The 18,200-nt window shown below is 34.7% G+C and overlaps 1 protein-coding gene across 1 annotated transcript in view; it reads left to right on the forward strand.

Annotated features, from left to right (window-relative positions):
• The window catches only part of LOC150092815 (protein-lysine N-methyltransferase SMYD4-like), a 365,428-nt gene that overhangs the window by 41,335 nt on the left and 305,893 nt on the right, over positions 1-18,200 (forward strand). Inside the window, exon 3 of the mRNA XM_090414288.1 lies at positions 652-765. Coding sequence (XP_090270414.1) covers positions 652-765 — 114 coding nt within the window. The remainder of the gene's footprint in view (positions 1-651; positions 766-18,200) is intronic.

Consider the following 18,200-nt stretch of genomic DNA (forward strand, 5'->3'; position numbering starts at 1 on the left):
CCCACGATGAGTCTACTAACTCCATGGAGATACCTGTAATAATAATATGTGCAGAGAAAAAAATCCATCTCATTTCAACTGTGACTGCAACATTTTCCTCAACTATTCTCACTCTGTCCATGTCCTCACTGAGATTATTCAATAGCTGATACCCAATTAAAGATGCCAAGAAATTATATTCTTGGTTTAATTGTTTAATTACACTTGTATAAAGGATTAAACCAAAAACATAATTTCTTGGCATCTTTAATTTATAGTATAAGCAAGTGAAAAAAACTTCCAAATCTGATACCCAATGCCTTCTAATGTGTGTTATTACCATGCAGTTCAGTCTGGTGAATTGCTTGCCAAACCTTTTCAACCTTAGATTTCTCTGTCTTAGATTTCAAACATGGTATTATTCACTTGAGGACCATAATAAAACCCATGTTGGGACATTTTCAGTGGTAGATATTTTTGAGAAGTAATAATGTGTTGTTTTATTAATTTACTTTGTTTACATTTTTTTCTTTCTTTCTTATTTTGTAATCTGCATTTTCAGTCATACTGAAAGAAAAGTATAGAGGAGGGAGAGAAAAAAAAAGTTAATGTCTGTAGACATATATATTAGATAAAATTTTTACTGTATATATTGTATTTTTGGGTTTTTAGAGTGTCATGGCAGCTCCACCCCCAGATTCTGATGATTCAGGTGGTCACGTGGAGGAATTATCTTTAGGATATGGTAATAGGTCAGCAGCTTTATTCCATCTTCATCGTTACCAGGTTAGTAGTTATCCCATTTTGAAATTAATTAGATGCATAAAATCATCTTTAAAGAGACTGTGTGAAATTCATGTCCATGTTTCTTTATCATATAGGATAAATTGTGGAAATCACAAAGATTAATTTTTTAATTTTAATTACATTCTATTATAACTGAAAATGAAAGAAAATTTTGTATTTTAATGAGGAGATTAAGTAGCATATTCATAATTACAGTAGTATTAATTACCTGTGCATGTTTCAATAATCAATATTTTTGGTTTCTTCAGAATCAAATTAACGAATATACATTTATACAGTAAAAAAATCATAGTATGAGTTAGACTTAGTACTAAATTAGGCGATAAGTTAATCTTGAACAAGATTATTTAAAGTTTTCCTTTGAAGAGTGCCAAAACTAATTTTTTTGTTTTCATGAATTCAGTAGCAACTTTGTTACTCAATTCATGAAAACTTTGCTTCAAGCTTCAATTTTTCTACTCATGTGACATGGCAGTTCAAGGAAAAAAAAAATTAAGCATACTGCAAGAAACTTGTGATAGAAATTTCAGCTTTATTCCCAGTCTACACTGCAGTATGCAACAAATTCAAATACCATCAACAAATTCATATATGACTTTGAAAGGGCTAAAGGCAGTCTGTAGGAAGGCTAGAAGATAGCCTGTCTAGAAACCTGAGTGACAGAATCTATATTGCTAGTCACTGATTAGTTGGTGGGCATCCAGGTGCAAAGCTAATGATGACATCTCTTCTTTTTGAGAGAATTAAAGCCTTTCCATCTAGGAGGAAAGGAGAAAAACAATAACCTAGCCTTCTTAGATATTTTAATTCTTCATCAACCATCTGGTTGACGAAGAATTATTTTCAGTTTTTAGAAAAGAAACTCTTAGTGATATCATCTTGGTCAAAAGATTGGAATCATTAAAACCTTATTACATCGTGCTCATAACATTTGTTCAACTAAAGACCTTTTAGAGCAAGAACTGAATGATATCAAATCTGTTTCTATGAAAAATGGCTTTAATGAATCCTTTATCAAGAAAGCCTTTAACAGCTTTAGGCAATCAGTCTCTAGATCTGAAGATATCACTCAGATTTCACTCCCATGTATTAAAGGAATTTATGAACATATTGCTAAAGTTCTAAAACCTTTTTAATATTGAAGTATTTTTGCATCCTATCAGGAAGATTTCTATTTTCCTTTCTTCACCTGAAGACAAGCTTTCCTCTACTCAGCCTTCAAATGTCTACTAGATCCCCTGCTCCTCTGGTTCTTACTTTGAACAGTCTCATATATCTGCAGCCATCCATCTTGAAGAACATAAATCTTATATCCAGTATCTGGAATCTGAGCAGTCTGGCCTGTAAAATTTTCACTTAGCTGAAACTTTTACAGCTAATAAATTTATTTCATGTAAGTTTAAGTTTCTGTCTAGTTTTCTCCTTAAATGTTTGACTGCTATTTGTTGTAGAGCTGATTCTCACTATAACAAAAGCATAGGGACTACAGTAAGAACAGTTTGTTATGGTGGTCAGTTTGCAATAATCAGTTATTTCAGCATAGCATTGTGCCTGTGAGGATTTGTATGGGACTCTTCAGTAGGATGCTATAGCAAACAAGCTATAGTGAGTTTATTTGATTCATGTTAAAAAAAGACAATTTTAGGCTATTTTATTCTCTTTTTTTAAATCACAGCTGATTAGATTCCCAGATACACCAATTCCCAGATTCATTTTATAAAATGAAGCTCAGGTTTAACTTGTGATTATCATTGCTGTTTTTCTAGGTATTTATTTTTAGATCATAGAGATCTGCAAATAAATATCTAGAAATAAATTTAGATCAAATTTATTTTTAGTTCTCTGTTTATTAACTATATCTTTATTCTTTGAATGCTGTTCATTAAGTATTTATTTTTAGATTAAATAAATCTATGCTATTGGGAATGGTTTTTGGAGGGTATGTTTAGTTGTTTGAAAATGATGCATTACTGGAGAGAATGATTAGTGTTTAGGCCGTTTGAAGATGATGCATTGGAGAGGGTGATTGGGAATGGTTTTGGAGGTATTTTTAGTTGTGTGAAGATGACATGTTACTAGAGAGAGAGAGGATGATTAGTGGCAAAGGAACAGAATAGACACCCTTCAAGGAATATTGGCATATGCTGGCAAGGCAAGCATCAGAATGGGATTGCCATTTTATTGTGTGTGGTCTTGTTCTTTGGAATTCAGAGTTGAAGGGCTGATTATACTATATTATAATGAGGCAGTAATGTAGAAAGTAGAGGAAGGAAGGGATGTAGGAGTGGTAGGTAATTGAGAAATGAAGTTCAAAGAATGCATACACGGACAGTGATTTTGACACAGAATTCTTTCAGTAATGAGAAGTATGCTGACAAGTGAGAGTTCTGTTCGTCTAAGGCCATGGTTATAGTCTGCCATATGTAAATTTAGTCACCTGTATTTTGGAGAGATGAGGAGATCCCAGAGAGAGTTCAGAGGTGGTTAACAAAGATAATAACAGGTGTTGAATGCAGACTATGAGAATAGGCTGAGATAATGTGTTCTTCAGAGTTTGATAAATAAAAAGAAATGATATAGAGGAACTTATAGATAGAACTTACTACTGGAATCTTGTAAAAGATTGAAAAAGGGATGGAGCATGAAGCCATCCCCAGAATTTGTTTATGGGTGTAGTTAGTAACAAAATTAGGAATGTTTTTTATGTGGTCATTGATAATTGAGTGGAATGTACTGCTAAAAGAAGATTGTGGGTGTATAGATAGTGATAAAGTATGGTATGATAAATAATTGGCGCTGAAAGTTTAGTATAAAATCACTTTATACTAAACTTTGTCGTCTTGTATATATCTATGAGATACGTTCTTTCTTATGGTTATGTTAGTTGCTTTAATATTTTTGTTCTAGGTGTTTTATCAGAACTTTCCATACCCCCTTGTAAGAACCCCCCCCATAGAGTTTTAGTACTGGATACATAACATGTTACTGAAAATAATAAGCAACTTGCAACTAAAAAAAAAGCAGTTTGTTAGAAGACAGCACTAATTATTTCAACTACCATAGCAGTTCACATAAACAATATAACTTAATTAATCAACAGTGAAATTTACAGAATGATTATTTTATTAGACAGCTGTGTAAATATACTTGGATCATTTCCACTTGGTCAAGCAGAATATGTTAGTGCTGTGAAAAAGTTGGAGCATATATTGTTATTCTTGACAAGTAACAGTTCTGAGGCAGTCTTTTCTTGGCCTGATCCTTTGTGCTAGATCTGTATTTTTCATTATTTCCTGGTGAGTACATTTATGAGAAGATAGGAGAGAAAGAGAATACTAACTACCTTTAACTACCTTACTGACCATGACCTCTTTGAACATCACTCAAAACATATATGAACACAGTCCATTGAAATATCATAAATACAAAGCATAAGATGCTTGATATATTTCATTAAAAAACTTAAGGTTTTTTAATTAACAGTTTCTCAGTTCTGATATTTGTTAGATCATGGTTCATTATTAACATTAACGTAATTCTATACATGTAAATTACATAAAGTCAAATAAAGCACAATATAAAATTATATTTCACAAATATTGACATCACTATGGTAGAAAACATTCAAGAGGAATGATATCTGGAATTAATGTCAGTACTTAAGGTAGAAAAAAGCCACCAAAAATCTGAAATGTGGGAAGGAAGCCAGAATAGATGATATTTGCCCAGAAACGCTCAAACTTTGAGAATATAAAAATTTTACAGTGGCTACACCACATGATTAAGAAGTCTTGGTCAGAGGATCAAATTCCAGATGATTAGAATAGAGCGTTCAGAGTATGAAAAAGGGAAATAAAACTGATTGTGAGAATTACAGAACAATTTCCATACTGAGTGTTCCTGGTAAGATTTATGCAAGTGCACTTGAGAAAAGTTAAAGATTGTAAAAGGGCATCTTGGAGAAGTACAAATTATGTTCAGGAGTTGACATCTTGACAACCTCTATTTGAACATAGAGATTGTCAAGATGTGATTTTCACTTTAAAACAAATAATACAATAAGGATCTGTTTTTAAGTTTTATATATCTGAAAAAAGAATGTGACAAAGTGCCAAGAGAAAGCTGTTCAAAATGCTGTAGTTATATAGTGTAAATTGGACATTATATTGAGCAATACATGGTCTGTATTCATGTAGTAAGTTGGAATCAGCAGTTAGAATTCAAGAAGGTAAAGTGAGATGGTTTGATGTTAAATTAGGTGTGAGATAAGGGTGCACAATATCTCACTGGCATCCATCATCTACAGTATATGGACCACACTATGAAGGAAAGTAGCATTAGACCTGATATCAAAATTATAGATGTTAATCTCAGCTCTTTATGCCGATGATGATGTAGTTCTAAATAAATCTAGTATAAGTCTGAACTTAAGTCATCTACAGTCAATTGCCAATGTCTTGATCATAATAATACTTTGATAAGTTTGATAAATTTTGGAGTTCTTAAGGGTCAAAGCTGTATAACTGAGAGGAGACCTCCACATAGCCTTTAAAGGAATGCGGAGACCGACCAGGGCTTTTGACCTAATGTCCAATCCTCACTTTCTCATGGTGCACCCTGTTGGGTATCTACCTGGATACTGAATGAACGAGGATGGGCTGGCAATTTGGGATTTAGCCGACCAAATTGTATTCTTATTGGCTTAAACCAAAATACAAAATGATGGTACAACATGACAAAATTTCATGCTGGCTGGGTCATCGCACAGTTAAACAAGGCCCCCTTTATTTTTGCCAGGGAACTAGGGCGAACAGCGAAAAGCCAGCTACTGGAACAAATCTCAAAACACACCCCAACTCAATATCACCAGAGTTAAAGATCGGTACTATCAACGTAAGAAGCCTGAATGGCAAAGAAATGGAGCTACTGAGGAATTAATTAAGTACCAGGTCGACATAATAGGGGTGACTGAAACAAAAAAAGACAAAAACTGGTGAGATCTTTCTGAGCAATAAATACAAAAAGTTATACTCAGGAAACGACAATCAAGGAAAAGGAGGAGCCATAGTATCATCATCATTATCAAATTCTTGCCATGTACCCTCAAGGGTTGTACAGGATACGATAGTACTACATGAAAAAAATTACATCATTATTAATTTCCTATCTACAATTTTCCTCCAAATCAGTCTGTTACTTGTCAAGACTCCAACATTATCAGATCTTATATTTCTATCGTCTAAGGCACTTTGTACTGTATCAATCCACCTATATCTTGGTCTCCCTCTGGGTCGTTTTGCTGCCAACCTGGAAGAGAACACTTGTTTTGTCTTTCTTCGCCCATTCTTTTTAAGTGACCATACCACCTGAGATTAGCTCTGCTAATGCATTCCTGGATGCAGACAATGTCAAGTTCTTTCCTAATATCCTCGTTTTTAATATCATATTGCAATTGATGCCATCTGTTCATGCCTATAATCTTTCTCAGGACTCTCATATCTGTGGTCTCTAGTCTTTGGTCAAGTGTTTTACTTCTGACCCAGCTCTCAGATCCATAAGTTAAAACTGGTTTGAACACTGTCTTGTATATAGCTAATTGAGTGTTCCGACTAATTTCTCTCTTATTCCATATGAATTTATTCAGTTGACTTCCCACCATACCAGCTTTGCTGATTCTGTTGTCTATTTCTATATTTAATTTACCATCTTCAGTAAAAATCGTGCCTAAATAGCTGAAATGTTTTACTTGTTCCACAGGTTCTTCATTCACAACACAGTTGACATTTTCAATGATTCTGCCTATTTTCATTGTCTTTGTCTTTTTATTGCTGACCTTCATAGCATATCTATTACAACAGTTATTCAATTTAGTCAGAGAATCTTGCAGACTTGTAGCGGATTTATTTAGAAGTATAACATCATCCGCATAAAGCAAAGAGCTGACATTAACATCTCCAATTTTGATATCATGTTTAATACCACTTTCCTTCATAATGTGATCCATATAGATACTGAATAACAGAGGGGATAATGTACATCCTTGTCTGACACCAGATTTAATTAAACCATCTTCCTGTACTTCAATTCTAACTGCTGACTTACAACTCAAATAAAGACTAAGTATTGCTTGATATAATGCCCCATTGACACCATATAATTGCAACGTATTGAATAGCTTCTCTCTTGGCACCTTGTAATATGCCTTTTCCAAATCGACAAAACTTAAATACAGATCTTTGTTATATTCCCATGCTTTCTTGAGTATTTGTCGTAAAGTGAAGATCTGATCCTGACAGCCTCGATTTGGCCTGAATCCAGCTTGTTCTTCACCAAGCTTTTCTTCCACAATTCTTGTCAACCGTTTCTCAAGTATACTTGCATAGATCTTGCCAGGAACACTCAGTAGGGAAATACCTCTGTAATTCTCATACGCAGTTTTATTTGCCTTTTTATATATGGGTACTATGAGAGCTCTACCCCAATCATCAGGAATTCGTCCCTCTGTCCAGGCTTTCTGAACTATGCAGTGCAGCCACTGTAAGACTCTTATACCACCATACTTCAGCATTTCTGGTCGAATATCATCTACTCCTGCTGCATTTCCACATTTCAAACCTTTGATGGCTTTTTCTACTTCAAGTATGGATATGTATTCCTGACTGCATGCCTGGTCAGTGTTTTTTACCACTGTGCTGTCATCACTGCTTGTTTCATTTAGCAGTTTTTCAAAGTAATTACTCCATACTTCAAGGATATCTTTTTCTCCTATTTTCATGTCACCTTTATCATCTCTAACTGTTTTTACAGCACTCTTTCCTCCATTCCTAAGCTTCTTCAACAACCTCCAGAATATTTTGCCACCTTCTTGATATTTATTTTTCTATATTCTTGCCAAAGTCCTCCCATGACTTTTGTTTAGCTAGTTTTACACTGTGTTTAGCATTCTTGCATTTGTCTCTATATTCTCTAAGAGCACAAGCTGACTTATTTGCCAGGAACTTTTGATATGCTTTCTTCTTTTCCTTCACTACCTCTTTAGCTGCCTGTGTCCACCAGGGAGTTCTGATTTTTCTATCCTTACAGACAACCTCACCACATGCCTCTCTGACAGAATCAATCAATGTTTTCTTCAGAGTTTGCCACTGAATCTCCAAGGTTTGATTCCTGTTCTCAAACTCTTTCATTTTTTTTTCAATAATCTTTGTGTATTTTAGTCTACAGTTCACATCTGAGAGCTGCTCAACTTTTATTTGCTTTAAAACTTTCTTACATGTTATTCTATTCAATATGAAATTCAATTTTATCTTGCTCAAGACTAAATAGTGATCACTTCCAATTTCAAATCCTCTGTACACTCTGGTGTCCTGCACCAGGGAGAAAATATCACTATCAACAATAACATAGTCAATGAGACTTTTCTTACTCCTAGCCTCTTCTCTCCATGTGAATTTGTGCACATTTTTATGTTGGAACATGGTGTTAGTAATAACCAGTCCATGTCCTGAGCAGAAATCCAACAGATATTTGCCATTATCATTAGCTTTGCTCTTTTCTCCAAATTTTTCCAAAATATTTTTATACGTCTGACAATCACTTCCTACTCTGCTATTTAGATACCCAACAAGGTCCAACTTTTCCTTTTTCATTGTGTCAGTTGCTTTTTCTAAAGCCTCAAAAAATTCCTCCACTTCTACCTTAGTAGAACCTTCTGTGGGACCATAGGCACAAATAAGTCTCATTGTCCAGTTCCCCATTCTCATATTTGCCCACATTACTCTACTTGAAACTGACTGCCATTCAAGAAGATTAGCCTCGTATTTTGTGTTGAATACTATGGCTACTCCTTTTCCTTGATTGTCATTGCCTGAATATAACATTTTGTATTTATTGCTCAGAAAGATCTCACCAGTTTTGGTCTTTTTTGTTTCAGTCACCCCTATTATGTCGATCTGGTACTTATCTAATTCCTCAGTAGCTCCATTTCTTTGCCATTCAGGCTTCTTACATTGATAGTACCGATCTTTAACTCTGGTGATGTCGAGTTGGGGTTTGTTTTCAGATTTGTTCCAGTAGCTGACTTTTCGCTGTTCACCCTGGTTCCATGGCGAAAACAACGGGGCCTTGTTTAACTGGGCGACGCCCCAGCCGGCATGAAATTTTGTCATGTTGTACCATCATTTTTTATTTTGGTTTAACTAATAAGAATACAATTTGGTCGGCTAAATCCCAAATTGCCAGCCCATCCTCGTTCGTTAAGTATCCAAGTAGATACCCAACAGAGTGCACCACGAGAAGGTGAGGATTGGACATTAGGTCAGAAGCCCTGGTCGGTTCTCCGCATTCCTTTAAAGGCTTTGTGGAGGTCTACTCTCAGTTATACAGCTTTGACCCTTAAGCACCCATAGGAGCCATAGTATTCAACACAAAATCTTGAATGGCAGGTAGTCTCAAGTAGAGTGATGTGGGCAAATATCAGAATGGGGAATTGGACAATGAGACTTATTTGTGCCTATGGTCCCACAGAAGGTTCTACTAATGTAGAAGTGGAGGAATTTTTTGATGATTTAGAAAAAGCAACTGACACAATTAAAAAGGAAAAGTTGGTCCTTGTTGGGAATCTAAATAGCAGAGTAGGAAATGATTGTCAGACATACAAAAATATTTTGGGAAAATTTGGAGAAAAGAGCAAAGCTAATAATAATGGCAAATACCTGTTGGATTTCTGCTCAGGACATGGACTGGTTATTACTAACACCATGTTCCAACATAAAAGTGTGCACAAATTCACATGGAGAGAAGCAAGGAATAAGAAAAGTCTCATTGACTATGTTATTGTTGATAGTGATGTTTTCTCCCTGGAGCTGGATACCAGAGTGTACAGAGGATTTGAAATTGGAAGCGATCACTGTTTAGACTTGAGCAGGATAAAATTGAATGTCATATTGAAAAGAATAACATGTAAGAAAGTTTTAAAGCAAATAAAAGTTGAGCAGCTCTCAGATGTGAACTGTAGACTAAAATACACAAAGATTATTGAAGAAAAAATGAAAGAGTTTGAGAATAGGAACCAAACCTTGGAGATTCAGTGGCAAGCCTTGAAGAAAACCCTGATTGATTCAGCCAGAGAAGTATGAGGTGAGGTTGTCTGCAAGGATAGAAAAATCAGAACTCCATGGTGGACACAGGAAGTTTAAGAGGCAGTGAAGGAAAAGAAGAAAGCATATCAAAAGTTCCTGGCAAATAAGTCAGCTTGTGCTCTTAGAGAATACAGAGACAAATGTAAGAAAGTGAAACACTGTGTAAAACTAGCTAAACAAAAGTCATGGGAGGACTTTGGCAAGAACATAGAAAATAAATATCAAGAAGGTGTTAAGATATTCTGGAGATTGTTGAAGAAGCTTAGAAATGGAAGAAAGATTGCTGTTAAAGGAGTTAGAGATGAAAAAGGTGACACGAAAAAAGGGAAAAGATATCCTTGAAGTATGGTGTAGTTACTTCGAAAAATTGCTAAATGAAACAAGCAGTGATAACACAGTGGTAAAAAACACTCAACAGGCATACAATCAGGAATACATATCCATACTTGAAGTAGAAAAAGCCATCAGAGGCTTGAAGTATGGAAAGGCAGCAGGAGTAGATGATATTCGAGCAGAAATGCTGAAATATGGTGGTATAAGAGTCTTACAGGGAAATAAAACTGCATGCGAGAATTACAGAGGTATTTCCCTACTGAGTGTTCCTGGCAAGATCTATGCAAGTATATTGTGGAAGAAAAGCTTGGTGAGGAACAAGGCCAAATAGAGGCTGTCAGGATCAGATTTTCACTTTACAACAAATAGTTGAGAAAGCATGGGAATATAACAAAGATCTGTATTTAAGTTTTGTCGATCTGGAAAAGGCATATGACAAGGTGCCAAGAGAGAAGCTATTCAATATGCTGCAGTTATATGGTGTCAATGGGGCATTATATCAAGCAATACTTATCTTTATTTGAGTTGTAAGTCAGCAGTTAGAATTGAAGGAAGTACAGGAAGATGGTTTAATGTTAAATCTGGTGTGAGACAAGGATGTACGTTATCCCCTCTGTTATTCATTATCTATATGGATCGCATTATGAAGGAAAGTGGTATTAAACATGATATCAGAATTGGAGCTGTTAATGTCAGCTCTTTGCTTTATGCGGATGATGTTATACTTCTAAATAAATCTGCTACAAGTTTGCAAAATTCCCTGACTAAATTGAATAACTGTTGTAATAGATATGGTATGAAGGTCAGCATTAAAAAGACAAAGACAATGAAAATAGGTAGAATTGTTGAAAATGTCAACATTGTGAACGGGGAACAAGTAAAACATTTCAGCTACTTAGGTACGATTTTTAGTGAAGATGGTAAATTAAATATGAAAATAGACAACAGAATGAACAAAGCTGGTATGGTAGGCTGTCAATTGAATAAATTCATATGGAATAAGAGAGAAATTAGTCGGAACACTAATTTAGCTGTATACAAGACAGTGTTCAAACCAGTTTTAACTTGTGGATCTGAGAGCTTGGTCTGAAGTAAAACACTTGACCAAATACTAGAGACTGCAGATACGAGAGTCCTCAGAAAGATGAGAGGGGTGAACAGATGGCATCAATGGCAATATCATATTAAAAATGAGGATATTAGGAAAGAACTTGACATTGTCAGCCTTCAGGAATGCGTTAGCAGAGCTAATCTCAGGTGGTATGGTCACTTAAACTGAATTGATGAAGAAAGATTAGCAAAACAAGTGTTCTCTTCCAGGTTGTCAGGAAAATGACCCAGAGGAAGACCAAGATATCGGTGGATTGATATAGTACAAAGTGCCTTAGACGATAGAAATATAAGATCTGATAATGTTGGAGTCTTGACAAGTAACAGAATGATTTGGAGGAAAATTGTAGATAGGAAGTTAGTAATGACGTAAATTTTTCATGCAGTACTATCATATCCTGTACACCCCTTTAGGGTACATGTCAGGAATTTGATGATGATGAAGTCTGAAGGATTCCCTATTGGATAACTGCTGTATGAAAATCAGCAATAAAAACACCATGAAAACAGGCAGACACCTTCAAAACATCACCTGCATCCTGAATGGAGAGAACGAGTAAAATATTTCCACTATTTGTACACAATTTTTAGTGAAGATGACAAATTAAATATAGAAATAGACAACAGAATTAAAGCTGGTATGGTAGGAAATCAACTGAATATATGAAATAAGAGAGAGATGACCTAAAACACTAAACTAGCTGTATACAAGACAGTGTTCAAACCAATTTTAACTTATGGATCTGAGAGCTGAGCTTGAAATAAAATGCTTGATCAAAGACCACCAACCACAGATATGAGAGTTCTAAGAAAGATTAGGAGTGTGAACAGAGGGCATCACTCCAGTATCATATTAACAATGAGGACATTAGGAAAGAACTTGATGTTGTTAGCATTCAGGAATTTTAGATGATCTAATCTTGGGTAGTATGACCACTGAAGCAATGGGAGAGAAAATGTTAGCAAAACAAGTTTTTTTTTTTTTTTTTTTTGCCAGGATTGCAAGAAAAAAAACGACAGGGAGGAAAGATCAAGAACAAGCAGATTCATATAGTTAGAAATATAAGATCTGATAATATTGGAGTCTTGAAATATAACAGATTCATTTAGAGAGAAATTGTGAATAGGAAATTGATAATGATATAGCGTTTTCAATGTAGTTCTATCATCATATCCTCTATATCCTCTGAATGAGGGTAATATGTATGTCTCCAGAATTTGATGATAATATACGATGGTGGTCTGAAAATTTCTTGCCATCTACCATAGATGGCAACACTGTCGGCAAGATTTTTTTTTTTTCTAAGTTGGTACATCTGTCATAAGCATCTATGTGCAATTGCAAGTCATTCTATCAAATAGTTTATTTTATACATCTGTCTGAAGCAAAAGTGTTGTCTGTATCCCTGAAAAGGATAAAATTGAGTATTGTGCAGTTATAAAATTCTTTGTAAAAGAAGATTTTACACTAAAAGAAGTTCATTCGAAATTCATAAAAGTTTATGGGTGCTCTTCTCCTTCATTTTCGACAATTAAGAAATGAGCTGCCAAGTTTAAACGTGGCCGTACCAGCCTTGAAGATGATCCATGTGAAGGCCGTCCAAAAAGTTTAACAACTCCAGAAATCATTGATCAAGTGCATGATATGGTATTGGATGACCAGCGAGTCAAAGTGTGTGAAATTGCTGAGGCTGTAGGCATTTCAAAAGAACATGTAGGATATATTTTGCATGAAGAATTGCAAATGAAAAAAAAGCTTTGTGCAAGATGGGTGCCACGCTTGCTCACAGCAGATCAAAAATGCACTCACATGAAAATCTCTGAACAGTGCTTCAAGCATTTTAACAAGGATAAAACTGATTTTGTGTGTTGATTTATTACTATGGATGAGACTTGAATTCACCATTACACAACAGTGGACAGAAGCTGGTTGTTCAGCACCAAAGAAGACAAAGTTGGTTCCATAAGCAGGAAAGGTCATACCATCAGTGTTTTGGGATGCTAAAGGCATTTTGTTTATTAATTATCTTGCAAAAGGGTAAAACAATAACTGGGGAATATTATCCCAATCTTTTAACCTGACTAGACAAAAAAATTTATGAGAAAAGACCCGGTTTGCAGGAAAAATCATCTTTCATCAGGACAATGCACCTGCCCACAAAGGTGTTTTGGCAATGGGAAAATTAAGGGATCTGCACTATGAATTATTGGAACATCCACCCTATTCCTCAGATTTGGCACCCTTTGACTTCTATCTCTTCCCAAACTAAAACTCTTCCTCTGGTCAGCGTTTTTCTTCGAATCAAGAGGTGATTGCAGCTGTAGAGAGGTGTTTTGCAGATCTTACTGAGAACCACTACAGGGACAGGATAATGGCACTGGAATAAATGTATTAGTCTTAAGGGAGATTATGTTGAAAAATACAAATAATTTTGAAATTATATATTCGCTTTTTCACTGTTAGGCTGAGAACTTTTCAGACCTCCTTTGTGTATCATACTATCTTCATATAAGTGTATGTGTATAACAATAAATGTATATGGAAAAAAAAATTAAAAAAAAAAAACAATTAAAAAAACATTATTAGAAAGAGTTCAAAACCACCATTTTCCAGAATTTTGACAATCATTGTAAGAGGTTAATGGTCAGAAGAGGTATAAACTCTTCTGACTATGAAGAGTTTATTAGCATTTTTTGAAGAGTCTCTCATATTTCTGTGTATTCATGTGAAGAATTTTTGTTGTCCAATAGGATTCTATGGCTAGTAGAAATTCTATGTTCTGCAAGACCAGATTTCTCAGCTTGTCCAAAACATTTCTAATCTACAAGTATATGTACTGATTCGTGAATGTCTACAGTATGACACATCTGACTGAAATAGGATATTTTGCTGGATATGAGACTTTACTGTGGAAAGTGAATAAATTACCATGACAAAACCTTCCTTCAGGAAGCCATGCTGGTCTCATAAAGTAGCATTTCTTAAATTGTATTTTATAGAACATGCATCTGGAGTATATACACATATATATAGAGAGACAAACTAAATTGCATTTCACACAGTATGCTGAAGAGACAATGATTTGTTACTCTGGGTAATGACCCTTCCCATAATGCATAGCATTATACATGTCTGCAAGGAGATGTGCTTTGCATTATGGGATACTAAGGAAAGTGATGTGAACTCAGTCTACCTTTGCCACGAGTTGCCCCAGTCCTGAAGATACTTCAGGTGCAAACTTTGTTTGCTTACACTTGGATAAAGGATTAAACTAAACATATAATTTTTAGACAACGATTTGATCAACAGTTATTGTTATTCTACTGGCCTGACCTCTAGTGAAAATAAAATTACAATAAATAAATGAAATAAAATAAATTAATTACATGAAAGCTATATTCTATTTAAGACAACATCAGAGAAACATTCTTTCATATAGATAGTTTTGTTACAGTAAAAATGATGCCCTAATTTAATATGGCAATTCTTATATTAGATTTAGGATCCAGGATTACCTATGGTCCTATTTATAAGTAACTCTTACGTAGAAAGATTAAGTGGTAGAATATGTGCCTTCCATATTCTTGGGATTTTTAGACTATTATTGTTAAGATTAGAGTGATTGATAGGACTCTCACAGGCCTCCTTGAGTAAACTTGATATTGAATCTAGCTTACTCAAGGTTTGCTTTATTGTCAGTTTGTATATATGACTGGCAGTATATTCTACATTGTGATTTAGTTTTAAAGGAAGTAAATTAGAACTAAGTTTGAATTAGGAAGAATTGAAAATAACAAAGAATTGTAATGCAAATGTGTATGTTTAATCTGTCTTTATGAAATAAACTTTTCTGTGTATTCTTCTCTTATCTATCAGAATATACAGTAATTTTAATGAATTTATTCCATATTTTGCAGTCTTAATATACTTGTTTTGCTTTTATTCTAATTTCATCTTATCTTGTCTATTTTGAACTTTTTATTATTTCTATGTTTCTAAGTTCTGATTGTTAAAGCAATTGTGTTTGTTTGGGTTTCCTGTTATTGGGCCTTCAGCCATACTTATGATTATCTGAACCATAAGTTGGGGCGCCACTCTTTAATTCTGAAACATCAGAATTTAAAAAGAAGTAACACCACCAGATTTGATATATAGTTTCCTCTTGTTGTTGCATAAAGCATCATAAGGCATATATTTCTCTTCTCCTTTCATCTAGAGATAATAATTGCTAACTCAATTTATTTAACTAATAAATTACTAGGAGCTAATATTTTGCCTTGATCATCAAGGGCACAGAGTATAACTAAGCATGTACATACAGGTGCACTAGCAGGAAGGAAAAGCAAACACTGAGTATGAAAGGCAGGATCCTACAGTTCTAACTTTTATTTTGAGAATCCTTTCTTCCTGTTGGTTTCTATGCATATGGTGATGGAAATTTGCTGAAGATTTCAAAATAACAGTCTCACATTTTAAGTAAAGTGAGACAGCCAAATTTGTTCAGGTTTGGTGAATGCTCTAACTGTGGGAGATTTTCTTAATAATCTCTCCAATTTATATCTATTCCTGTATAAAAGGGATATTTTTTATTTTTTCCTCCATTGGATCTGGTGATTTGTATTTGTGCATGGTCTGCTATTCCAGGCTGGCTGTAGTGCACGTGATGGACATAGTTTCTTTGTTCTTCCACACAGATGTTGGCGGTTCTTTCTGTTTGTCCAAAATAGCTTGTAAGTGTAACGGATTCTGTAGACCCCATGATGGTCTAGATCAGTGCTTCCCAAACTTCTGAATGTCAGGGCCCCTTTGGAAAAATTGAACTATTTCACACCCGCCCCCACCTCAAAAAAAAATCGTAATATAGACATATATTATTATAATATTTATTGCATTTTTATTCAATACAAAACATACACAGCGAATATTGCACAAATCAAATGCAAATATTACGTTTTTAGCATCTTACATATACATTTGACATGGCACATTATCTCATATTTTATACAGATAGATATATCATTATTGTACATTTGCAGTACAAGCACATGAGACGTAAAATGATTAGTAATAAAGAAAGAATTAAAAACATAAAAGTTTAATAACAATTTAATGTGATGGATGTGTTTCAATACTGCTACACAAAGTCAATATCAGGTGAAATGTTTGAAACTGCAATTCTTAGATTTCTGTTTTGAAATGAAACTTATATGAATAAGCATATATTTACTAATATTCATTAAGCGCCGAAATACACAGAAAGCAAAATTTGTGAACCCACACCAATGTGATTTTTTCCATTAAAATATAAAAAATAACAAAAAAGAAATAATAAAAATTAAATGCGTTTCTTTTAAGATAAAAAATCTACTTAGTCTTATTTGTTTTCATTATTTCACGGCCCACCCAATAAAATCTACAGCACCCCAAGGGGGCCACGGCCCACAGTTTGGGAAGCGTGTGTAGTAGATAGACTAGTGTAGTCCAAGCAAATGGTTCTACTTCAGTTAAGGTTTCGATAACACCATATCACAGAGCTAATTTTTCATTCTTATAGTTTAATTGACTTGCACAAGAGCATTTAGGATTTAGTTGGTTTTATTTGCGCTGGTCTTGTTTTTGGTTAAAACATAATGATTTAAATAAAGATTGAGGATTAATAATAATCAATAATAATAATAATAATAGGGGTGTTTAAGGAGCAAAGCTGTATAACTGAGAGTAGACCTCCACAAAGCCTTTAAAGGAATGTGGAGAACCGACCAGGGCTTCTGACCTAATGTCCAATCCTCACCTTCTCGTGGTGCACCCTGTTGGGTATCTACTTGGATACTGAACGAACGAGGATGGGCTGGCAATTTGGGATTTAGCCGACCAAATTGTATTCTTATTAGTTAAACCAAAATAAAAAATGATGGTAAAACATGACAAAATTTCATGCCGGCTGGGGCGTTGCCCAGTTAAACAAGGCCCCGTTGTTTTCGCCAGGGAACCAGGGCGAACAGCGAAAAGTCAGCTACTGGAACAAATCTGAAAACAAACCCCAACTCGACATCACCAGAGTTAAAGATCGGTACTATCAACGTAAGAAGCCTGAATGGCAAAGAAATGGAGCTACTGAGGAATTAGATAAGTACCAGATCGACATAATAGGGGTGACTGAAACAAAAAAAGACCAAAACTGGTGAGATCTTTCTGAGCAATAAATACAAAATGTTATATTCAGGCAATGACAATCAAGGAAAAGGAGTGGCCATAGTATTCAACACAAAATACGAGGCTAATCTTCTTGAATGGCAGTCAGTCTCAAGTAGAGTAATGTGGGCAAATATGAGAATGGGGAACTGGACAATGAGACTTATTTGTGCCTATGGTCCCACAGAAGGTTCTACTAAGGTAGAAGTGGAGGAATTTTTTGGGGCTTTAGAAAAAGCAACTGACACAATGAAAAATGAAAAGTTGGTCCTTGTTGGGGATCTAAATAGCAGAGTAGGAAATGATTGTCAGACATACAAAAATATTTTGGGAAAATTTGGAGAAAAGAGCAAAGCTAATAATAATGGCAAATACCTGTTGGATTTCTGCTCAAAAAATAACATGGACTGTTTTTTACTAACACCATGTTCCAACATAAAAATGTGCACAAATTCACATGGAGAGAAGAGGCAAGGAATAAGAAAAGTCTCATTGACTATTGTTATTGTTGATAGTAATGTTTTCTCCCTGGTGCAGGACACCAGAGTGTACAGAGGATTTGAAATTGGAAGTGATCACTATTTAGTCTTGAGCAGGATAAAATTGAATTTCATATTGAAAAGAATAACATGTAAGAAAGT

This window comes from Typopeltis vanoorti, chromosome 25 (genome assembly GCF_054136105.1).
Source record: "Typopeltis vanoorti isolate ZY-2024b chromosome 25, IOZ_Tvanoo_1.0, whole genome shotgun sequence".
NCBI classification, from domain to species: domain Eukaryota; kingdom Metazoa; phylum Arthropoda; class Arachnida; order Uropygi; family Thelyphonidae; genus Typopeltis; species Typopeltis vanoorti.